This window comes from Enhydra lutris, unplaced genomic scaffold (genome assembly GCF_002288905.1).
Source record: "Enhydra lutris kenyoni isolate GAN:26980312 unplaced genomic scaffold, ASM228890v2 scaffoldscaffold6, whole genome shotgun sequence".
NCBI lineage: Eukaryota > Metazoa > Chordata > Mammalia > Carnivora > Mustelidae > Enhydra > Enhydra lutris.
This window is the reverse complement of record NW_019154090.1, coordinates 28,809,328-28,833,233: the sequence shown is the minus strand read 5'-3', so window position 1 is coordinate 28,833,233 and position 23,906 is coordinate 28,809,328. Positions and strand designations below refer to the sequence as shown.

General features: G+C 49.5%; 2 protein-coding genes and 1 pseudogene across 4 annotated transcripts; 2 read left to right on the top strand and 1 right to left on the bottom strand.

Moving 5' to 3' along the window:
* The first annotated feature begins 933 nt into the window (after positions 1 to 933).
* On the top strand, positions 934 to 7,360 carry LOC111141889 (annotated as a pseudogene).
* A 5,446-nt stretch (positions 7,361 to 12,806) lies between these two features.
* On the top strand, positions 12,807 to 18,015 carry LOC111141366 (isocitrate dehydrogenase 3 (NAD(+)) beta). Of its 3 annotated transcripts, none has more exons than XM_022493851.1 (12): positions 12,807 to 12,854; positions 12,987 to 13,067; positions 13,176 to 13,274; positions 13,377 to 13,497; positions 15,434 to 15,494; positions 15,571 to 15,703; positions 15,808 to 15,941; positions 16,033 to 16,135; positions 16,232 to 16,378; positions 16,615 to 16,709; positions 16,836 to 16,896; positions 17,883 to 18,015. In XM_022493851.1, the coding sequence occupies exons 1-12, from the start codon at positions 12,819 to 12,821 to the stop codon at positions 17,961 to 17,963; spliced, it is 1,152 nt and encodes a 383-aa protein (XP_022349559.1). In that variant the 5' UTR covers positions 12,807 to 12,818; the 3' UTR covers positions 17,964 to 18,015. The 3 variants fall into 3 exon arrangements, with proteins under 3 accessions (XP_022349559.1, XP_022349557.1, XP_022349556.1); XM_022493849.1 differs by having other exon boundaries at positions 17,565 to 18,015; XM_022493848.1 differs by lacking the exon at positions 17,883 to 18,015 and adding an exon at positions 17,086 to 17,558 and having other exon boundaries at positions 16,836 to 16,897.
* LOC111141365 (NOP56 ribonucleoprotein) lies at positions 18,011 to 23,669 on the bottom strand. The gene is made up of 12 exons (XM_022493847.1): positions 23,597 to 23,669; positions 23,351 to 23,440; positions 22,870 to 22,984; positions 21,778 to 21,939; positions 21,414 to 21,612; positions 20,866 to 21,053; positions 20,636 to 20,787; positions 20,361 to 20,461; positions 19,854 to 20,002; positions 19,500 to 19,621; positions 19,174 to 19,311; positions 18,011 to 18,473 (listed from the first exon to the last, which is right to left on the bottom strand). The coding sequence occupies exons 1-12, from the start codon at positions 23,597 to 23,599 to the stop codon at positions 18,099 to 18,101; spliced, it is 1,794 nt and encodes a 597-aa protein (XP_022349555.1). The 5' UTR covers positions 23,600 to 23,669; the 3' UTR covers positions 18,011 to 18,098.
* Between the last annotated feature and the right edge of the window lie 237 nt (positions 23,670 to 23,906).

Below are 23,906 nucleotides of genomic sequence, written 5' to 3'. Positions count from 1 at the left end.
TATGGCTTCTTTACAGTGAGACAAGCAGTCTAATTTCTGGGAGGCATCACAAGTTTTATAGTGCCTCTGCAACGGAAACAGACAGTTCTCTATTTTGTGCCCTGTCCACAATTGTGGCTGTGTTGCCATGTCTGGTGCAATGATGGGTCTAGGCAATGGTGGCAGGTGTATGGCCAACGCAGGCTGGGTTGGCAGCCTGAATCCCGCAGGTCATACTAGAGAAGGGTCCTTACCATGGGCATTCCCATGAATGACCTGGGGTGTGTGATTGGCAGATAGATCTGTTTCCAATTCACAGCTCCTGTGAGAAATGTCTTTGATCTGCCGGTCTTCCCCACGGGACTGCTAGGTCATTGATGACAAGACACAATGCAGTAAAAGTGGGCCACGTTTCATCAGGGGAAGTATCGGCGAGAGCTATCAGCACTGCCTTGAGTTCTGCACATTGAGCAGAATGAACATGGCTCCTTTGATTCTGCTGTGCTGGTGCTGGGGTTGAGTGTGGGCTTCATCAGGGGTGAGCGTAGCCAAACCACCAGTGAACCAGGCAGGCACTTGGGGGACCCTCTGTGAATCGAGGGCCCCACTGAGCTAGCAAGCGATACTTCAGGTGATGAAGTGAGGAAGGGAGTTCTCCCCAAAGGGATTGCCACCACCCTTCCACGTACAATTCGGGTTATGTTAGGGGCAGGCCAGCTGTACTCTTGAATAAAGCATTTCCATTGGACCGTTAAGGCCTTTTGTGCTCTTCTCTTGATAGCCGTCAAATCCAAGCTGACCTATGCCAGAATGCCGGACGTCAGGTGTAAAGTGATAGGACCAGTATGGATCAGTAACAAGGTAGTAGTAGGATTTTTTCCGTTGTTGTTGTTGTTTTTTTTAAGCGATGTACTTCACGACTGTGTCCGGCTGGTGGCGCTGTTGTACCCGGAAATGGCCTTTACGTAATTGCAGCCATAGAGGCTATTTTCCCGTTCACCTTTCTCCTCTTGGAAGCCTGTAGTTTGTTCCATTTGGAGTGCTCAGGAATCACTTGTGGACAAGCAGCAGCCTCCGAATGGACAAATGCGCTGACTCTTAGGGGCATTCACAGCACTAGCCTGAACAAGCACCAATACCAATTATATTTTCAGCAGTGGCATCCTCAACGCAGAGCATTGGCCCAAAGATCCCAGCTACAGGGCGGCTTTAATTTCCCTTCCCTACTGCAAACGTTGCTCAGAGCCCAGCCGTTGAAGATGGGTGATTTTTTTTTTTTTTTACCTTATGGAAAAACAGACCAAGGAGTTTAGTGTGTGCCAATCAGGAGCTGTAGCAACAGTGACAGGAGATAGGAGATTATGCTCTCCACCTCCCTTTAAAAAAAAAAAAAAGATTTTATTTATTTGTCAGAGAGAGAATACACAAGCAGAGAGAGCAGCAGGTAAAGGGAGAAGTGGACTCCCCACCCAGCAAGGACTTGGATGCCGGACTGGATTCCAGAACTCTGGGATCAGGACCTGAGCCAAAGGCAGACACTTAACTGATCGAACCACCCAGGCATTGGGAAATCATGCTATTCCAAGGCAGAGGGGTGGGGAGGTTGGGGGGCTTTTGGGGAGATGCGGGGGCGTGGAGGACGGATGGAGAAGAACAGAAGGTGCTGGGGGGTGGGGGAGGCTAGCCCATGGGACAGCAGTGGGGACAGCTGGTAGGCTTTTATTTTCTCTTGGCTTCTGGCTATAGAGTTGACATACCACTGGCCATGTACCTCTAGTGTCAGCCCAGAGAGCCCCTGAGCCCGGGGTCATTTTGCCCCAGTCCCACACTGCATTCCTTGGTCCCTTCAGCCATCCCAGCTGCATCTATCCACAGGACATGGTGGTGACAGGCTTGGTAAGGTGACAGGTCCTATAGAGCTACAAACGTCTGAGCCCATCCCTCCATGAAGTTCCCAGCATACTCCACTTTTTCATCAAAGCAGCTGAGGGGGGAGAGGGATCGGGGTGCACAGAGGGACAGAGCAGGTCCTTGCCAGCAAGCAAAGTTTTTTGGTCACTTGGGTTTGAATGGCTCACCCAAATACATGTGTAATGCTTTTGGTTCAGGTTAGGTTCTGTGTCAAACATACCGACCGATACCATTTATTTCAGTTTTTGAGTCCTTTGACTCAGCAGCCAGAGCCATACTGTCACCCCACTGTCATGACTTCCCTTCCACCTCCTGCGCAGGTGAGCGTAAGCCAGAACCAAAGTGCCATTCCGGGGGCTTGTTTCAATCCTATCTCTCCCTGCTTTATCTCATTAACAGGTAGGCCATTGGGAGGCCCTCACTGGAGCCCTCCTCACCCTGCCACCCACCACTGTGGGAAGAGAATTCACTAACATATGCCAGGGAATCTCTTCTTAACCCTTGGCCTGGTCCACAGGGTCCTTCCTCTTCCAGAAAGCCCATGTCTCCTTTAGCAACACATCCTCACTGCCAAAACCATCATGGTCTGGCATCTGAATTTCTCCTGTGGATCAGTGATTAATTGGCCTCTTACAGTTTCCTGGATGCTGGCCAAGATGAGACTAAGGAGTTTATTACTCAGGGCACAGCAAGCAGCATAAGCAGAGTTTACATCGCCTCCCTTTCCCCCCAAGTCCCACAGGGGCAACGTGGAGGGCCTCAGTGGATGCTGTGTATGCAGTAGGTTTGTATTGTATCTGAGAACACTGAGCCTGGGGAACCCAGGTCTTTTATAGCAGAAAATAATCAAGCCTGCTCTTTGTCCTAGAGGAAGGTATTACCACATTCCTCAAAGCTGCTCTGTAAGCACAAGCCTGAGAAATGGCACAAAGAACAGTTAGGGACCTCACAATCTTGGATACCCATAAAGAATGTGCAGGGACACTCCAAGCTCTCCCCATAGCTCCTACCCTGTGTCCATTTCCAGGCCATGCTTGTCTCTTTTTAATTTTTAAAAATGATTTCTTTATTTGAGAAAGAGAGCAGGTGGTGGGAAGGGCATAGGGAGAGAGACAGAGAGAACCTCAAGCAGACTCCCCTCCAAGCATGGAGCCCAACTTGGGGCTCCATCCCACCAGTCTGAGATCATGACCCAAGCTGAAATCAAAAGTCGGAGGCCTACCTGACTGAGCCAGGTGCCCCTGTTTTCAGGAATGGTTAGAGCGGTCAAAACATGGGCCCATCAGGTCAGGGTCCTGGGATCAAGCCCCGCATCGGGCTCTCTGCTCAGTGGGGAGCCTGCTTCCTCCTCTCTCTCTGCCTGCCTCTCTGCCTACCTGTGATCTCTGTCTGTCAAATAAATAAATAAAATCTTAAAACAAAACAAAACAAAACAAACAAACAAAAAAAACATGGGCCCAGATCTACATTTTATTATGGGCCTCCTTTTGCAACTGGACTGCTTCACTATGAACATACGTTTGCAGGGACAATGAAAGATATAGTTACCAGATATGCTCACCAGAGTGGGTCTCATTTTGACAGAAGATTTGGATGGGATTTTCGTGGCTTATGTGGAGAACATGATATTGTTAAGATACTGGGACCCAGAGGACCAGAGGACGTAGCCAAAATGGGGATTGTAGAGCATAACAATCAGTGCCAAGCAATCTGTGAAGTGATATTGTGGAAGTCCGCTGTTAGAAGGGTTGGCCAGTGTATTGAACTTGACAATGACTACAACACTGTATCCACAATTCATGGAATCAGTCTAGTGGGTCTTCAAACAACTCTACAACAAAGGGTTTGTGGATAGAGGTGTGGATAGAAAGGCCTTGTGGATAGAGGTATGTCCTTCTCTACCACATGCAACATTCCACTTTCCAACTTTGAATCTCACCAGAAATACAAGGATGTTCAAGATCCTTCAATATTTGTAACTTTCTTTTTGGAGGAAGATGAAACTGTATCTTTGGTTGCTTAGATAACCACTCCCTAGACATCTTAGTAACCTTGTCCTGTGTGTTAACCCAGATACACAGTATATGAAGATTAAAATGTTTTTCAGAGGAAAATTACTGATTTTCACAGAAGCCAGATTATGAGCCCTCCATAAGATGGAGAGTGACTATGAGATCCTTGAAAGACTCCTGGCACCTATCTCAAAGAGCAAGAAATATAGGCCTCTGTTTGACTATTTTGTGCAGGTAAGGAGAATGGTGCTTTTACTGGGCTTGCTGATGGCCATGTGCAGGAGGTGAAGGGCCCTGGAGTGGCCCACCAGGCTCTTTACTTTGGTGCTGGTGATTATTGGGTCTGTGTGGACTTCAGCATCATCTGGAGAGACTTCCCTTGTTCTCCCTATGGATGCTTGGGGTTGTTCGACATCAGAAGTGACTGATTTCACAGGACAGCATGTGAGGGATGTTGACAGAAACATCAAAACATCATCAGGACCCTGAAAAAAGGAGGCTGACTTCTTGTTGCCAGTACCTTCACTCACAGCTACCCTTCTTGCTGGAGGTTGGTCACTCCCCTCGTTTACAAAGCAGGGCCTAGCTGGTGGAGAAGTTGGTTAGACTGGTTGCTGAGGAATTAATGACCTGTGTTCCTAGGTCCCAGGGTTTGTATGAGAAAAGTGTTTAGGAAACTTGCTGAAGAATGCATGTGACTGGGCAATTTCCAGAAACAGGTAGTGGGGCACCCCTATCCCATTGTGGGTCAGTGATGACTTTGAGGAGGCAGTATGTCAGGACTTGAAGAACTTGAAGAACTGTCAGGAACAAAGATCTCTGATCTGCACAGAGAGAACATTGACCATCTGACCATCCCTGCCTGCTGTGAAAGTTGTTGCACCACATCTCTAAAGAGTTTGACTGCTGGTTCAAGAGTGGCAGCATGCCTTATGCTCAACTTCATTATCATTTCAAAACAAGAGGGAGTTTGAGGATGCTGAGACACTGACCAGACCAGAGGATGGGTTTACACTCTGGTGGTGCTGGCCATTGCTCTCTTAGGACAGTGTCTTTTAGGAATGTGATTGTGAACAGGCTCATCCTGGAGAGTGCTGGCCAAAAAATGAGCAAACAAAATAAGAATTATCTGGATCCACTTTCAATCATCCATAAATATGGTGCCAATGCCTTCAGATTGTATCTTATTAACTCCCCTGTGGTGAGAGCTGGAAGCCTCAGCCTTAAGGAGGAGGGTATGTGTGATATCTTGAAGGATGTGCTGCTCCCTTGGTACAGTGCCTACCGCTTCTTCATCCAGAACGTCCTGAAGTTGCAGAATAAGGAAGAAATGGAATTCTTCTACAACCAGAACATGGCTTAAGAAAGTGCCAACAGGGGCGCCTGGGTGGCTCAGTGGGTTAAGCCACTGCCTTCGGCTCAGGTCATGATCTCAGGGTCCTGGGATCGAGCCCCGCATCGGGCTCTCTGCTCAGCAGGGAGCCTGCTTCCTCCTCTCTCTCTGCCTGCCTCTCTGCCTACTTGTGATCTCTCTCTGTCAAATGAATAAATAAAATCTTAAAAAAAAAAGAATTAAAAAAAAATAAATAAAAAAAGAAAGTGCCAACATCACAGATCAGAAGGTCCTGCCCTTCACACAGGCACTTATTGGGTTTTTTGAGACCGAAATGACAGCTTACAGGCTCTATACTGTTGTGCTTTGCCTGATCAAGTTCATGGATGTCCTGATCAACTGGTATGTCAGGAGGAACCAGAGAAGACAAAAGGGTGCAAACAGGGTAGAGGACTATGTTATGGCCCCTGGAGACCTTGTTCAGTGTCCTGTCTTCCATGTGCAGACTTACGACCCCTTATACACCTTTTCCTACTAAACTGATGTCCTGGAATCCAAAGATGCTGACTGACCCTATTTCTGTCCATGACAGACATACTCAGCGTCCACTACCTCATGCTGCCCTATGTTTGAGAGGAGCTAATTGACAAGAAAACAGAGGGTGCAGTGTCTTGGATGTAGTCTGATTGAATGTAGGTGAATGATTTGAGCCTCCAAAACCATTCTGATAAAGTATCCTTTGAAGGAAATTGCGGTTATCCCCTCAGGATCCAGAAGTCTTACTGAGACCAAGTCTTTGGAGAAGTCTATCGCTGAGGAATTGAATGTTTGAAAAGTTATACTATCTACAGACAAAATACATGTGTGACATTCCCCTAAGGGCAGATCCTGATCCCATGGTCCTGGGGAAGCCTCTGAAGGGAAACTCGAAGGCTGTGATGTGTCCATCAAGCAGCAGAGGGATGAGTTGCTGGAGGGCTTCCAGGAGAGGGACCATTGTTGCAGAAGGCAGGAACTGCACGAAGAGGACGTTCGTCTCATGTACACCTTTGATCAGACAACAGGAGGGATGACCCTCAGATGCTCAGGCTTTGGTTCTCTTACATGGATGAAGGAGTAGCTCACAACCAGAAACTTCACAGAAAGTGCAGTCTGGTTGTAACTGATGAAATAATAGTTTATTATGAAGCAAAGTCTGCAGGGAAGTATCCGAATGTTACTGAAAGCCACATGGAATTCATACTTGCCACCATAAAGGCTCCCTTGAAGCCGTATCCAGTTCCAACATTAGATAAAGTCCTTATTCGAGAAAAAAAAATTAGGGGCACTTGGGTGGCTCAGTTCGCTGGGCATCTGACTCTTAATTTTGGCTCAGGTCATGATCTCAGGGTCCTGGGATCAAGCCCTACATCAGGCTCCATTCTAAGCATGGAGTCTGCTTGTCCCTCTCCCTCTGTTCCTCTCCCTGCTTGTTCTCTCTCTCTCAAGTAAACAAATAAAATGTTTAAACAAACAAACACAGTTAAAGGGGTCTGACCTGAACATTACACTCACCAGGAGATCATCCCTGCCTGGCCCTGGTTGTTCGTACATCCATCATAACATTGGTACAAATGGCAGCAAGCAAGGTGGGAGGATTGCTTCTGGAGAAATCCAAAAAGCAACAGTAGGTCACATCTTTTAAAGCTGAAGTATTGTTACTAATATTTTGGTGGAAAACATACAGACCTGGCGGTCCTCCATGGTGAAAGAGAAATATGAAACCAAACCGACCTACGGAGTCTCACCGGAAAAAGCCTTAGGATGGCAGCAGGGTCTGCCCGCGCCGTGGTGGAGGGCCAGGCACTGATCTCTGCCAGTGCTCAAACTGCAGCTCCTGAACAGGCATGGGAGAGCGTTTCATAGGAACAGTGGGTACTCTCCTACTGGAAACCCCCCTTGGGTAGACTTGACTTGCGGCCCCCAAGGTCTTCTGTATGAAGCTGCCAACGCATTCGGCCTTCTGAGCAGGAAGCTAAAACTGTTTCTGAATGAGACTCACAGATGAAATGATGAAGAAATCCCCACGAAGACTTTGAACGTGAAGATGTATGTTTCTATATTCCTGACAACAGCCGACTTCTGACTTTCATTATTAATGCGTTTCAGGCAACCTCCCCCTGGCACATACCTGTCCCTTACACACATACACTGAACACAGCCCCTTCAGGGGCATGTATCATGTGCTGCTTTTGGTCTAAAACTGAAATGGGATTGACCCATCATGTGACTTGGAACCTCCCAGTAACATTCACACTTAACCCCAAATACCTACCCAGTCATGTTGTGGGGAGGCTACAGTATTACCTGAGCACTTCAGGGTTTATGTCTATACTTGAAGTCTTCAAGTGTAGATGGCGGAAGTGATTTAAGTGGCATAGTGTGTGAGTATACATTCTGTGGTCTTTTAAAACTTATTTCAGACCTCTTGAAGGAATGGGCAGTGTTAAATATTTCTTTTTTAAGATTTTTATTTATAATTATTTTTTAAAAGATTTTATTTGAGAGAGTGAGAGAGATTGAGAAAGAGCATGAGCAAGGAGAGGGAAAGGGAGAAGCAGACTCCCCACCAAACAGGGAGCCCAATGCCAGGCTTGATCCCAGGACCCGGGGATCATGACCTGAGCCGAAGGGAGACGCTCAAATGACTGAGCCACCCAGGCACCCCAATTTCTTTCTTTCTTTAAATTTTATTTGTAAGTCATCTCTACACCCAATGTGGGGCTCCAACTTACAACCCTGACATCAAGAGTCACTTGCTCTAATGACTGAGCCAGCCATAGGCGCCCTGAGATATTTCAGCTACCTGGATTTTCTTGATGGAATATTTTAAGTCTCAGTAAATCAGAACAATAAACTTTCTCTCAGATAAAAAAGAAATCGGAGAATATCCTTAACATCTTTAGAGGAGGCTTCTGAAACAAAAGCCAGAGCTTCGAAGACAAAGACTGACATGTTTCTTTATCACAGAGGATACAGAGATGCTGTAGGACATTTCAGTGTCATTAACGGGCTGGCGGCCTCTGCTCTTCTGCCGGGTCTTTCTTGCTGGCCAGAATACAGACATGATGGCTGGAGCTGGAATAACAGTCTTAGCTCTTGAATGAACTTGGGAATGGAGGCCTTGCAAGGAAGGGTAACAACATAAGGCATCTGGGCCTCTGACACCACAGGGGGCCGACCTTGCTCTGAACCACTAGCACGGAATTTTTATATCAGCCAGAAGTAACACCCTCCCTTATTTGGGCCATGGTTATGTTGTGCATTGTTCCCTGCACCTGAATCTAATCCTAACTGAGACACCTGCCCAGCCCCAAGTGCAGGGTCATGAGGAATGTAAGCCACTGGTTCTCAACTCTGGTCCACTTTTAGAATAATCCAGGGAGCTTTTGAAGAACACCAGTATCTGAGCCCCATCCCAGATTGTTACATTAAAGCTCTGACAGTTGGGTCCAAACACAGTTGTTCTTCTTTTCTTTTCTTTTCTTTTTTTTTTTTTTTTTTTTAAAGATTTTTATTTATTTATTTGACAGAGAAAGACACAGCGACAGAGGGAACAGAAGCAGGGGGAGTGGGAGAGGGAGAAGCCGGCTTCCCACCGAGCAGGGAGCCCGATGCGGGGCTCCATCCCAGGACCCCGGGACCATGACCTGAGCCAAAGGCAGACGCCCAACAGCTGAGCCACCCAGGTGCCCCTTCTTTTCTTTTTTAAGATTTTATTTATTTATTTGAGAGAGAGAGAGAGAGAGAGAGAGCGCATGAGTTGGGGGAGCAGCAGAGAGAGAGGCAGAAGCAGGCTTCCCATTGAGCAGGGATCCCGACAAAATAGTATTTCTGGATGAACCCAAGAGTTAGCTTTCTCCATGAAATCACACACATGATAAATTCACATCACCATCCCAATAGAGTCCTTGGTATTGCTCATAAACTCCTTTCCACTCAGTCCTGAGACTTGCACCAACCTTACTCACCACTCCTCACTGTACATCAACTCCTCAAACATGCCTGCTCTCCTAATCGTGCCCCAGAGAACCATGTTCATTCTCACCTCCACCGGGCAGGAGCTGCCTTGTTCAGACCCTCCTCCAGCTGGTGCATCCAGTTTCTCACCTGCTTTGGGTGTTAGTTGTTAACTGCTCACAGCTACCCCCTTCTCTGGTGGGTTGTCTGTGGACAATGGAGCCTCTGAGAGCCACACATGCCGGGAAGGTTAGGCCATGAAGGGCCTAGTGAATGAGGAATGAAATGTAATTTCTGTTTGTGACAAAGTCAAGGGTACTACATGTAGCACAATTTCATTCTACCTTCGTAATGAAAGGAAATGCTAAATTTCAGTTGGAGGTGAGTAAGAATAAAGATGTGATTTTTGGATTTTCCCCATCCAAGTTGTATACTGACTTGTATTCATGGATGGCTGTAGGCTCTGTGGACCCCAGGTTGAGACCCCCATACTGGAGGATTTGTAGGCCTAGGAAACTGGCATTCGATTCACTCAGCCTCACACTACATGGTTCTTAACAGTTAAATAGATTGTTTATCAGTTAAACAGTCCCACCCCTGCCAAGAGACTGTTTGAGGAACTTTTCAAGGGTCACGACTAAACTTCCCCATTCTCAGGCAGTATCAGTGAGAGATGCCTTCCTGGGGACTGGGAAGGCCAGGAGAGCTCACCAAGCTCACAGGGAAGACACACCGCCTTCAGACAATGATGGTCTCATCTTCTCAACTTGAATCACTTGGTACCCTTCATCAGTCCTTTTCACCCAGGGGACAGCCACATGGTGTCATATCAGGTAGCAGATACTTGAAAGTCAGGCTGGGCTCAATTAAGAGCAGAATGTCTTAGGTATTGCTTCAATGTCAGGCTGGGCACAATTTAGGGATGAAAATAATGTTGTAGTTATCCTCAAGAAAATTAATGTTTTCTGGGATGAAAATTAGATTATCGGGGTACCCGGATGGCTCAGTTATTTAAGTGTCTGGCTTTGGACCAGGTCATGATCTCAGGGTCTTGGGACTGAGCATCGCATAGGGTTCCCTGCTCAGTGGGGAGTCTGCTTCTCCCCCTCACTCTCCCTCTGTGCTCTCTCTCTCTCTCTCTCAAATAAATAAAATCTTAAAAAACAAAGCATTCAGCTATTAAAAAAAAGAAAATTAGATTATCACCAGAGATTGGATCAAGATTGTACATCTTTCTTCTTTCCCACCCTAAATTTCCCAAAGTAACAAAAAATATAGATTTTTAAGAAGAGTAAATCTCTCACTTCTTCTTTATCAGAGTGATATTTGGAGGAGTAAAATGGTGGTGAATGGCAATAGCAGCATGGAAATTGGGACAGGGAGTCTATGGGAACAAGGTACTGATACGCTCTAGTTTTTGTTTGTTTGTTTGCTTGTTTGTTTTTAAGTAGATTCCATGCCCAGCCTAGAGTACAGTTTGGGGCTTGACCTCATGACCCCGAGATTAAGACATGAGCAGAGATCAAGAGTTGGTCACTCAAGCGACTGAGCCACCCAGGTGCCCCTGATTCTCTCTAGTTTTGATTTGTTTCATGGAATAAATGAATGGAGATTGAGGAATAGTAGTAGTATACATTAATAAATTATATTAACTATAATATTTATGGCAGCCTTATATCTACACAGCACTTTTCCTTTGTTCAAGACTCTTAACCATTATCTAATCTTTAAATCTATAAATCTTTTCATCCCATTACTGTAGAGAATGCTCTGTCTGAAGGAATGCGTACATTCTTTCAGAGAAAGAGGTACAAAGTCTGTACTTGATCCCTAAGATTAGAATGACTACATTTCCTCCCTTGGGCTGCCAGAATGCCCTGCACTTTTTCCAGATGGATGAGGTATATAAATTACAGAGAACCTAACTAGTATGTGGCTTTCAGTGTGTGTCATCTGGAGGTGCTCGTTGAAAATGTATTTCCTGGGGTCCCCAATCTTGAGACTCAGATTCCGCAAGTCTGGGGTAGAATTCCTAAGTCTGCTTTTTTTTAGAATTTTTTTTAAGATTTTTATTTATTTATTGGACAGATAGAGATCACAAGTAGGCAGACACGTGAAGAGAGAGTGGGGGAAGCAGGCTCCCCACTGAGCAGAGAGCCTGATGTGGGGCTTGATCCCAGGACCCTGGGATCATGATCTGAGCTGAAGGCAGAGGCTTTAACCCACTGAGCCACTCAGGCACCCCCTAAGTCTGCTTTTTAAACAAATGCCCCTGGTCCACTTGGACAGGAGATCCAAAAATCACACTTCTAGAATACTGGTTTAGGCAAATCCTCTCTTGCCATTTTGGTTTTAGGCAGGTCACCTGTAAATGGCAAGTGAGTGGAATTTTTAAAATCAGTTGGGGAGCCCCTGGCTGGTTCAGTAGAGCATCTGTCTCTTGATCTCCGGGTTGTGAGTTCCAGCTCCCTGTTGGGTGTAGAGGTTGTTTAAAAATAAAATCTTAAGGGGCGCCTGCGTGGCTCTGTGGGTTAAAGCCTCTGCCTTTGGCTCAGGTCATAATCCCAGGGTTCTGGGATGGAGCCCCACATCAGGCTCTCTGCTCAGCAGGGAGCCTGCTTCCTCCTCTCTCTCTCTACCTGCCTCTCTGCCTACTTGTGATCTCTGCCTAATAAATTAAAAAAAAAATCTTTAAAAAATAATAAAAAAAATATAAAAAATAAAATCTTAAAAAAAAATCAGTTTAGGGGCGCCTGGGTGGCTCAGTGGGTTAAGCCGCTGCCTTCGGCTCAGGTCATGATCTCAGGGTCCTGGGATCGAGTCCCGCATCGGGCTCTCTGCTCAGCAGGGAGCCTGCTTCCCTCTCTCTCTCTCTGCCTGCCTCTCCGTCTACTTGTGATCTCTCTCTGTCAAATAAATAAATAAAAATCTTTTAAAAATAATCAGTTTAAAATTCCCCTTTGGTCACACTTACATGCTTGACGTAATTTCTGTCTCCAGTTAATGGTCCTGCCCAGGGTAGTTGAGGCCTGGGACACACTATCAGAGCAAAGAACAAGGCCACATAGGAAAAAACCAAGAAACTTGATTAACACGGAGTAACTGGGCCGGCTAGGAGACTGCAGGAGAAACCAGACAGACACCTTCCCCCATGGGCTATATTGTGTTTATGTACTCTTTTAGTGCCTCATACACAAATGTTCAGCGAGTACTGGCTAAGAGAGAAACAAAGACATAGACACAAAAACATGAAGAAAAGCCAGATTCCTTGTTGTTTCTCAAACCGTTGAACTCAGGTACTCGCATGAAATCGCATATTCTCCTTCAGTGTTATTTTCAGCATAAATATGGAGCGTGAAAACCAAGCAACAGACAGAGCACTTGTGTCTCCCGTCAGGCTCCAGGGCAAGGGGTAAGCAGAAGACGGGGAAAGTGCCAGAGACGCAGGAGAGGACAGGTGGCGCTGGTGGAAGGAAGAGAGAACCGCCCGCTGCCCCTCACCGCCGTATAGTGCGGACCGGACGTCGGGGTGCCGGGCCACGCCGGCTTCCGGCGTCACTTCCCCTGGACTTCCTGCTGAAAACATGGCAGCTCGCATAGGTGTCGGCTGTGTGACCCGAGTGAGGCCCGGGGTCAGGTCGGGCCGAGGGCGGGCGGGCGGGGGAGCGGCGGGATTGTACCGGGTTCACAGCGGTACTCGGGGGCTGGGACTCCCATACCCGACCTCACAGGCGTGTGCGTCTGTGTCGCAGGCTCTGGTCGCCGCCCCGAACCCCGGGGCATGGAGGAGCCTGTGTACCTCGGCCGTGGCGCACGCCGCCTCCCGGAGCCAGGTAAGGGCAGGTCCGACTCCTGCCTGCCCACTCCCCTGACCCCTCATTCCCTCTCCCCGGGAGTCTGTGCCCCCGCCGCAGCTCTAGCTCTGACGGCACTGCTTCCAGGCTGAGGACATGAGAGTTGAGGGAGCATTTCCCGTGACTATGCTGCCAGGAGACGGCGTGGGGCCCGAACTGATGCACGCTGTCAAGGAGGTGTTCAAGGTGAGGGCCCTGGGGGAATCAGCCAGCGCGGACTATGGCGTGGGTTGGAAAGGACTGCTTACTCGATCCTGACCCAGAGATTTTTGGTACGTGTCCCCAAAGGCAGCCTCTGTCCCAGTGGAGTTCCAGGAGCATCACCTGAGCGAGGTGCAGAATATGGCATCTGAGGAGAAGCTGGAGCAGGTGTTGAGTTCCATGAAGGAAAACAAGGTGGCCATCATTGGTATGTGTGTTCCCTTGCTACGCCACCCACGTGCCTCTTAAAGTCATGTGAGCAAATATTCTTTAAGCTTCTTTCCGCACATGCTAACACATTAACTCTCCCAAGCGCCCATCACCATTTTGTGGCCGTTTGTTTCTTCTGTCTGTTAACTCAGGAGTGGAGAGATCATGTGAGCTGCCTTTGCAGGAAGGTATCAACGGTTTGAAGTCTGTCAGGGGGCTCCATCATGGGTCATCAAATCTTGTTCATTGTGTTTCTAGAATGCCTCTTCTAGCTGCCTCTTTTCTTCTGTCTTCCCCTCTGCTTCTTTGCTTTAATCTCATTTGTTTGTTTGTTTGTTGTTTGTCTTGGGGGCTTCCGGTCCTGCCCCTACAATCCTCCCTCTGCATCTCTTCTTTTGGAAAGACCAACATGACTTTGTCAGGCCCAGCCTTAGCTTAGGAAGGTAAGTTTTTCATAAGCTGACTCTCACTTCTTCTGCCTTTATTTCCATAACACTTGTTCTGTGCTTTGGTTACACTGGACCGTTAGTTTCCAAATACGTGTACTATCTTGACTATCTTGACTTAGTCATTACTTCTGCCCAGAATGTTCTTTCTCGAATGCTACCTGTTAGATTAGTTCTCACTTACTGTATTACAGTTTCCTAGGGCTACTGTACAAATTACCTCAAAGCTAGGGGCCTAAAATAACAAATCTGTTCTGACAGTTCTGGAGGCCAGAATCCCCAGATTAAGTTGTTGGAAGGGCTTCCTCTGAAGGCTTCAGGGAGAATGCTTCTTTGCGTCTTCCAGCTTCTGGTGGCTCCTGGTGTTTCTTTCTTGACTTCGAGATGCATCACTACGATCTCTGCCTCAGTCATCCTATGGCTTTTCCCTCTCTGTATCTGTGTATCTGTTTCTCTTTGTTTTCCTGTAGGAAGACTTACTGGATTTAGGGTACCCTAATTCAAGTTGATTTCATCTCAATATCCTTAATTGTGTCTACAAACCCTATTTTCCCAAATAAGGTCACATCATATATTCCCAAATAAGGTCACAAATGAGATCCAGGAGTTAGGGTAAATGGTAATGGACATACCATTTGGGGGTCACTATTCAACCTACTGTACTCACTTAACTAAAGGCTTGGCTGAAATGCCAGCTGTACTATGACATTTCTAGATGTTACCACAGGGAATTTCTACTCGGGGTTCCTGTACACGACGTTAATACCTCGCCCATGGTATTTATCATGTGTTTTGTGTTATTTGTCTTCCCCGATGTATTGTTTGCCCCTTGAGGACAGGAATTGGGTATTGTGTTTTTTGGTTGAAATCCCTAGTGCCTGACGCATGGCCAATATTCAGTAAGTATCAGTTGAAAAAATGTCAAGTGGGTAGACAGGCGTACATCAAGAAAGGTCATAGGTTCCTTAGCATTGTTTCTCAGCCTATTAAACCCAGGCTCTTTGATCACATGAAAATGTTTTCTGTCCTCCTTTTAGGTCACCTTGAAGTTTCAATGTAAATTAAATAGAGTAACTAAAAATAAAACACTGTTTTGTTTTGTTTTTTAATTAACATATAATATATTGTTTCAGGGGTACAGGTCTGTGATTCATCAGTCTTACACAATTCACAGCGCTCACCATAGCACATACCCTCTCCTATGTCCATCCCCCAGCCACCCCATCCCTCCCACTCCCCTCCACTCCAGCAACTCTGTTTGTTTACTGAGATTAAGAAACTCTTATGGTTTGTCTCCCTCTCTGGTTTCATCTTGTAAAACCACTGGTTTTAACGGCATTTTTCTTTGCCTCCAGAGGCACTTAAAAGTCACAGATTTGGGAGTGGGAGAGGAGTCTGGGTTGCATCTTGTCACTGAGAGGATCAGACACTGATCTGGCTTCCCTTGGGCTTGGTGTGTGCCCGACCCTGACCCCTTTGTTTATGCAGGAAAGATCCATACCCCGATGGAATATAAGGGCGAGCTAGCCTCCTACGATATGCGGCTGAGGTAGGTGGTGGGGGACATGGGTCAGAGGAGTCCTGGAGCACCAGATATGGTGCTAATGGCTCTGCCCCACCCCCAGGCGTAAGTTGGACTTGTTTGCCAATGTAGTCCATGTGAAATCACTTCCTGGGTACAAGACTCGACACAACAATCTAGATCTGGTGATCATTCGGGAGCAGACAGAAGGAGAATACAGCTCCCTGGAACATGAGGTGAGGCCCTAGGAATAGGGGAGGTCAGGGGTGAAGGTGGGAGAGTGGCATAGCTCCTTCCCTTCTTTTCAGGGTCACCTGGCTGCTTCTCTCTTCTTACACAGAGTGCAAGAGGTGTGATTGAGTGCTTGAAGATTGTCACTCGAACCAAATCTCAGCGGATTGCAAAGTTTGCCTTTGACTATGCCACCAAGAAGGGGCGGGGCAAGGTCACGGCTGTCCACAAGGCCAACATCATGTGAGGGACATGGCTTTGCATGGGATAGGCTCCCAGGAAGGAAGCCCGTTGCACTCTTGACTGAATTTGTTCCCTTTGTCCTCACGGACAGGAAACTTGGGGATGGATTGTTCCTGCAGTGCTGTGAGGAAGTTGCTGAATTGTACCCCAAAATCAAGTTTGAGACAATGATCATAGACAACTGCTGCATGCAGGTAATGTCCTCCCCATGTCTCTGCTCTCATGGTGCCGGGGAGGGGCCGAGAGCAGAACTTACTTCTCTTGTCCATGCCACACATTTTGCCCCCTAGCTGGTGCAGAATCCTTACCAGTTTGATGTGCTAGTGATGCCCAATCTCTATGGGAACATTATCGACAATCTGGCTGCTGGCTTGGTTGGGGGAGCTGGTGTGGTCCCTGGTGAGAGCTACAGTGCAGAGTACGCAGTCTTTGAGACGGTGAGTGAGGTCCCCACTTCCCCCAGCTTTCTCTGCATGCCTGTCTTCTGACTTGAGGTCCCTTGATAGCTGCCTCCCAATATGCTCCCTTCCTAAATGACTGCTGTGCTCCGTCCCCTTCCCCATGCCTTTTCTCAGTGTCCCTGGCCCGTTCTCCCTTCCCTTATGCCTTTCCCTGACCTTAGACTCTGCATAACGTCTACCCCCAGTGACTCTCGTCTGCCCTCTGTCCACAGGGAGCCCGGCACCCGTTTGCCCAGGCAGTGGGCAGGAACATCGCCAACCCCACAGCCATGCTGCTCTCCGCTTCCAACATGCTGCGGCACCTGAAGTGGGTATCTTGAGAAGGTCATGGAGGGCTGGGGCAGGAGGCAGGGTGGTGTTAAGGGGGAGCACAGTGGAGGAGATCAGGAATGCTGTGGGGAGAATCTCAGTTCCTTCCTGTCCACATTGACAGTCTCGAGTATCACTCCAACATGATTGCGGATGCAGTGAAGAAGGTGATCAAGGTTGGCAAGGTGAGTTAGAGAGGCTGTGGGTTTCAGGGCCTTAGCACTCCTCTTTGGGGAACCTGAATTGGGGCCGCCTTTCCCTCCAGGTCCCCAGAACATCTTCTGCTCTCCGATCTTCCCCTGTGGCTCTCAGGGCTGTTCTTCACCTCCCTTCTCCTGGCTGTCTCATCCTCTGGCTCTCCTTTGCCTCTTGGTTACCGTCTGCTATTCCCTCTTTCCTGCTCCTTCCATTGGCTCTTTTGTGGCCGTCTGAAGGCAGCACTTGCAGCTCTTTATCCGGGGAGAGCCCGGGGGACGGAGGAGCAGAGGGACATAGCAGGCAGGATGAGGCCCAGGTGGCACCTTCACACCTGGAAGCCTGTCCCCGTCTGCATCCCTGGCCGCCTTTCCCCGCACCTGGTCTGACTTTCTCCAAGGCATCCGTGTCCTGTCTCTGATTCGCATTCTCCATCTCACTTCACGCTCAGCCTCCCTCCCATCCTGCCCCGGCTGCAGCACAGCTCCGACAGGGGCTCTGGCCCTCCGCACATCTGGCCACCTCCTTGCGACTGCCGCACTGCATCTTCCTGGCCTTGCCATCCTTTCTTGGATTCCATTTCCATCACATTGCCCTATCCCCCCTTCATGGGCTCTCTTCTCTTCTTCCCCACGGCTGTTGCCGGTGGTGGCTGTAGGTGCGGACTCGAGACATGGGCGGCTACAGCACCACAACCGACTTCATCAAGTCTGTCATCGGCCACCTGCACCCCCATGGGGGCTAGACCCCTTTATTCCCTCCAACCTCACAAGGACCATACTACCTACACCTCCCTTCAGTACAGTGGACCAGAGAAGAGTTCTTAAACCTTTAGACTATAATCATCTGGGCGGAGCCTAGGTTGTCCTGGGGCTGGCTTCCTTAGGGAATGGTGTTACCGGGTGGGGGTGGGGGGTGGGGGAGAGGTTAGGGATGGGGCCTAGGCCACAGGGATGATGCCAATTCTCCCCTACAGGTTCGAACTTCTGACATGGGTGGCTATGCCACCTGCCAGGACTTCACTGAGGCGGTCATTGGTGCTCTGCCTCAACCATAGGTCCCACCCATAACCATGTAAGGTGTTCAATAAAAACACATATTGACTCTTGTGAAGTTGTTTTTTTTTATTGGGATATAATGGTGGGTCGGGAAAGGGCATGGGGGCTATGCCTCCCACCAGGAAATGTCCGACCTAGTCTTCCTGGGCTAGCTTCTGAAGCTTTTTCTTTTTCTTGGAGCTGCTGCTCTTGCTGCCAGCAGCTTCCTCAGGCCCACTGCTGAGTGGCTCCTCCTTGGAAGAGAATTTCCTCTTTTTCTTGGGGATGCTCCTGGTTCCTGCCTCTTCAGCATCACTAACTGGTTCCTCTTTGGGGGCAGATTTCTTCCTCTTGGGAAGACTTACACTGCCAGCTGTCTCTTCAAGATCACTACTAACCAGCTCCTCCTTGGAAAAAGATTTCTTTTTCTTGGGTTTGGAGACAGGGACAGATAGGTCTTCCATTCCATTCTCCTGTGGAGTCTCCTGGGGCTTTTGCTTTTTCTTCTTTTTGGGTCTTTCATTTGTCTCCTAAAGAATGAAATGGGTATGAAAGCATCATTCATTGTATGAACACACACATGCCTATTAAAACTGCAGCAACTAAGTAGTTGGGGCATAAAGACACGGAAATGATGTGAAAATCACCCAGTGTTTCTGGGATGGTTTAACAGACATTGGAAATCCACCCCAAAGGTGACTCCCACTTAGAAAGGGAGAATGGTCATCTAAGCCCGTGAAATAGCTTCTAGAGAAACCCACAACAGAACCATCATGCCATGTTGCAAAGGGGACCCTGAAAAACTACTTGACAAACTGGGCACTCCATGAAAAATCCCAGGGGTGGAGGGACCCCGATGTTGCACTGTGGAGACCCCTGCCCCAAGCCCCACTAAGAAATGGCACCGCCTCCGGACACACGGCTGAGAACGCGCAGAGCAGGGATTTACACTACCCCCGGTTGAGGACTCCTGGGAGGCAGCCGAGGACAGAACACTTGCCCAGGGACCCGGTGTGCTACAACCAGCTCTCTGGGCTCCTGAGCCAGTTCTCTCAGCACCTATCTCCTTCCTATAGAATCAAGAGGTAGTTGAGATGTTTCAGGTCCTTCTTTCAGTCCAAAAGCCTGGACCCAAGACCATGGCTTGAGGTAGTACATCCTTTGTTCTGCTGTCAAGAACCCTACATCCAGGGTGTTTGCCCTGGGCTGAGGGCCAGCCTGCCTACTGACCTCACACTCCTCCGGGGTACTGCTGCTATTCTCCGAAGATGCGAGCGCCAGGGCGGCCAGCCGTTTCTTCTCCTTCTTCAGCCGTTTCTTCTCCTGCTTCTCCAGCTTCCTAGCCATCTCAGCAGCCGCTTCCTCTGCCTGGCCCAAAGAAAGGTGCTGAAGAGGCCCTGAAGACTGCAGGCTTTCCAGGCCTCCCTTCTGGCCTCCCTGGATCAGGCTCATTAAATCAGTTTTTTGCCTCCACTCTACGAGGTCAGGCTGAGCCAGCTCATCACTTCCAACGGCCAGCTCTGGTCCTCCCCCCACCCAGCAAAGTCCAAACTGACCTGAACCATTGCTTCCTTCATGACATCCAGATTCTTTCGTGGAATCTCTCCTGTCTCATAGAATGACAGCCGCTCCTCAACTTGCTCTCGAAGCTTCTCCCCAAATACACTTGTGGGCACCTCTAGATGTGTGTGTGTGTATGTGTGGATAAACAAAGCTTGTCAGCCCCTAAAGGGCCAGCTGCTCCCCACCCGGTTTCCCCTCTACCCTCAGCTTCACTCAGACCCAAGGTATCAACACTCACTAGGTGAACTGCTGTTGACGAAAAATACTGCCATCATTGTAGAAGCTGCTAGGTAGTCAGCCTTCCCTCCCTCCCAGCCCCTTCTCCTCCAAGCCCCCCCCACCCATACCAGAGAAGCAATCAATTCGTGAGGCAATACTGCATTTGTTTGCCAGGTATCGGGAGATGCGGCCTTTGTTCTTGGCAGCTGCTCGGCCAATGAAGGTGGAGTGGAAAATGAGTCCATATTTTGGGGTGTTACCCCTTGTCTTCAGGGCTCTGGGAGAAGAATATTTAGTGGGGAGTTTTAAGATCAGAGATTCAAACCCTGCTAGCCAAGGCAGATCCTCCCCTCCCCTGTACCCTCGGTGTCCAGAGCGAGCCTTAGGCCGGTGACCCCACCTCACGCCAACCCACAGCTCCCAGAAGCAGAGGGAAGGCATCCAATGTCGCTGACCTGGAAATCTGGTCCCTTTGCTGGGCCCTGGGAATCACTCAGACACCAGGACTGGCCATCACCCCCATAGCAGAGGTCTGTACAGGTCAGGGAGCCCTGGTCAGCCATCACCGTGATCCCCAAACAAGCAGTGGGCACCAGAAGTGGCACCTGAGTGCGGGCAGGTGCCCTCACTGGTACCTGAACAGGGCCTTTTCAGCCCCAAGGATCTGCACTGTGGACGCTGGATACTTGGCCAGGTTGGTGAGGCTGCCAGCATGAGCAATGAGACGTGCACCTACCTGAAAAAGGAGTCAAGGAATTAGAGAAGCTGGAACTGCCCATCTACCAACTGCCTAATTCTGCTTCACCTCATCAAGTACAGCTGGGGAACATAACAGAGGGTCAGGAAACACAGCAGTATGGACCGATATGGTAACACTTCTTGGCCCTGTTTTCTGCTCCCTGTGACGCACCGCTTCCCCAATCAGGGCCGAGAGGCTGGGGGCCACTTGGCTCATCTTGGACCGCAGGTAAGTATGCAGGCTCTGGCGGTACTCTGACAAAGACACCACACGGCTGGAGAAGCTCTCGATGTTTATCAAGTCGATGGCCGATATGTCCATGCCTAAGGGACACCCAGTGTGAACGCGGGACCAGATATTCACAGCCCCAAACTTATCTTGGCCACCAGGGCTGTACTGACCCATGGAGGATCGCGAAGCATCCAGAATAGCCTTAGCCTTGGCCCCATCCATCGTCAGCTCTTCCAGCTTCTCCAGCTTCTCTTCGTTCAGCTCCCTCCGGTTGCCAATGAACTGAGCAAGGCGGCAGTATGTAGCGTTGTCGTTGATGATCTTCACCAGCTCAGGAAAGTGATACCCATACCACTCCCTGCAAAGGGCCACAATCACTCCCAGCCTAGAGGGTAGGTCTCAAAGCCTCAGCCCTCTCCATAGCTATTCTTTACCCAGAGAAAAGGGATCAAGACCAGTACAAAACCTAAACTCCATGTCCCCCCATTCACAATACAGTCCAGGCAAAAAAGCCTGGGCTGGGGTGTATATGGGTGGATTTACTCTGCCTCCTCTTTCTGTACAGTCAGTGTAAGAACACAGCCTGTGGTAAGCACCGGGAGGCTCGCCCCACCCCATGTTGTTCTACCCACAGGAGCCAGTCCTGATTTTAGCATTCCAAATTTGCTAAACCACAGGGCAAAGACCCCATTTCTCAGGGCTTGCTTGGGCACTTTACCTGACACGCATGGAGAAAGTATTGATGTCCTTATCCAGCTGGTCCAGGAGGCTGATGGACTGGATAATCATATTATCCACCCGGTTCACATTAAACTTAACTTTGGCACGAGAATAGCTGTGTCCCAGCCCCAACTGGGCTTTACAAGCAGACAGATCTGTTAGACCCTTCACCAGGTTGTGGAAATGCAGACGAACCCCTGGAGGAGGGCAAGACAGTGAGCTAGAGAAGGCTCTAAGCCACCTCTGGCACCCATGGGTGCCAGCCAAGCAGAGAGGCTTCCCAAAAGCAACCTTAAGCACCCTGATTAAGTTTGCAGATCCCCCTCCTCAAAGATGTCAAGAATGCTAACAGGTGGTCCCACCTCGCAGGATCTCAGCTATTACGCCTCCAGTCTGGCAGTTGTACCCTAACTCCTCTTGTATAGCAGCACCGATCTTGGGGTCTCCAACCCCCAGGAGCACTTTCTTCTTTTTGGATGGCAGGTGAGTCTCCAAGAGCAGGCGGAGGTCCTCATGAACAACACCTCAAGGCAAAGAACAGAGCTCCCACTAATAAGCTGAATAATGCTTAGATCATATAAGGAATCTTTGCCCCTTAACCGCTGACTGAGTGACAAACGGATCCTACACTGGTCCCACAGAGCACGCAGAGATGGCATGCCTATATCCTTCCTTGCTTCAGGCTTTGCTCAGAGACATGGAGACATCAGTGACTGCATTCAGGGGATTGACAGACTCAAGTCATCATTGCAAAGCCTGCATCAACCACAGGATGTACAAGACTAACAGCAAGTGTGTTAAATATAGAACGGAAACCTTAAACATCCCCAGGGGGACTATGGAGACAAGTATTTATTATCTGATTTGCCTTCTGGGGCCAAACCTTTTTCATGGCTCTTCTGTACCAAAATTGCCTTTTCCAATTACTTCAACAATGACCAAATAACTACCTTCAGCATTAAACCACGCCTCCCTACCAGATTTCACTTAATCAATTATCACTCACAAAGGCTAGGCCTGGATTGTGCACCTCAAATATTTAGTATACCATATTCCCCAGACCTTGGGCTCTGTTTTTTGTTTTTAAAGATTTTATTCATTTATTTGACAGAAAGAGACATGAGACAGGGAACACAAGCAGCGGGAGTGGGAGAGGGAGAGGGAGAAGCAGGCTTCCCCCCAGCAGGGATCCGGATGTGGGGCTCAATTCCAGAACCCCCGGGATTGTGACCTGAGCCGAAGGCAGATGCTTTAACAACTGAGCCACCCAGGCGCCCACCTTGGGCCATTATAAGCCACATCCTGTACCGGCCAAATACTGCCCAACATGCATCAGATTTAGAACAAATGAGCCAAGGAGATGAAAATGCTATCGAAAACTCCCACGAGGATAAAAGCAGCAGCAACTGAACCTCCGCTCATCTCCCTAAAATACTTGGTTGTGGCCGACTCACCTTCGGACACAGCGTTGGCATTTTCCAAGGCAACCTGGGATGAGGCAAAGGGACAAAAGGCCACGAGACGAACGATGTTATGGAACTTGCCCAGGTTGAGCACGCACTCCTCTACCTTGTGGGAGAAGAGAACATTAAGCGGTTTTCTTCCCTCGCTCTTACCTCTAGGGCGCAGTAAAGCAGCGGTTTCCAGCCCTGGTCACAGGTACCAAGCAACCGCACGCTTCGTAAATGAGCCGATTATAGGCAGGCCCTAAATCCCGGTCCGCTTCACCGTACGGGGTGGAGTCCGGGGGGCTTACTTCTAAATGCTCCTACGCGACCCTAGTCGCGAAAGCGGGTATGGACCCCCGGCTCTGGGGCTTTCCGGCCCAGTGCAACCCTTGATGCGCGGCCGGCCACGTGGGAGGGCGCGGTGCATGCTGGGGCACGGGGTCCCGAGGGGCTGCGGCGATGCGGGTGAGCCCTCCGCTTTACCCACCTGCGGCAGCAGCAAGCTTATCTCCTCCACCTCCTTCAGCGCCAGCAGCGCGTAGCCGACCGCGTGCTCGAACAGCACGTGCAGCAGTACCTGCAAGAGAGCCGCGGCGCGAGCATCAGCGCGGTCCCCGCGTTCGCCCGCCGTTTCCCAGGGCAGGCTCCGGCCCCGGCCCCGGCCCGGGCTCCCGCCCGCACCCAGGCCCAAAGCTCGGCCTTCACCACAACCGCAGGCACAACCACTCCTCACCATGGCGCCCGCTCCCGGCCCGGCTCGCAATGCGGCGAGCGGGCTCTGGCGCGCGGAACGGGGCTCTGGAGGCCACGCCCCCGCGCCGCCGGCCAATCACAGGCCGGGGACGATACCTTTGCGGGCCTTCGGAGGGGTCCGCCACGGTGGTATCGTCCGGAGCGCGGGAGGGGGAGCGCGGGCGCGCGGGTGGCCTTCCGGCTTCTGCTGCGGCGCGGGCCGGCGTGGTTGCCGGGGACGTGAGGGCTGGTGCGCGGCCCTGCAGGCCTCATGGGGGTCCTGGGGAGTGCTTTGCCGGATATTACAACCC

Bases quoted from the DNA above. Each gene is read 5' to 3' on its own strand.
- LOC111141366 (XM_022493848.1), top strand. From the start codon at position 12,819: ATGGCAGCTCGCATAGGTGTCGGCTGTGTGACCCGA. The intron at 13,068-13,175 runs GTAAGGGCAGGT...CACTGCTTCCAG, and splicing joins ACGCCGCCTCCCGGAGCCAG to GCTGAGGACATGAGAGTTGA. The intron at 16,136-16,231 runs GTAATGTCCTCC...TTTGCCCCCTAG, and splicing joins TAGACAACTGCTGCATGCAG to CTGGTGCAGAATCCTTACCA.
- LOC111141365 (XM_022493847.1), bottom strand. The intron at 20,788-20,865 runs GTCAGTACAGCC...GGTGTCCCTTAG, and splicing joins TGCTTCGCGATCCTCCATGG to GCATGGACATATCGGCCATC. The intron at 20,003-20,360 runs GTACCAGTGAGG...TTCTTCTCCCAG, and splicing joins GCTGAAAAGGCCCTGTTCAG to AGCCCTGAAGACAAGGGGTA.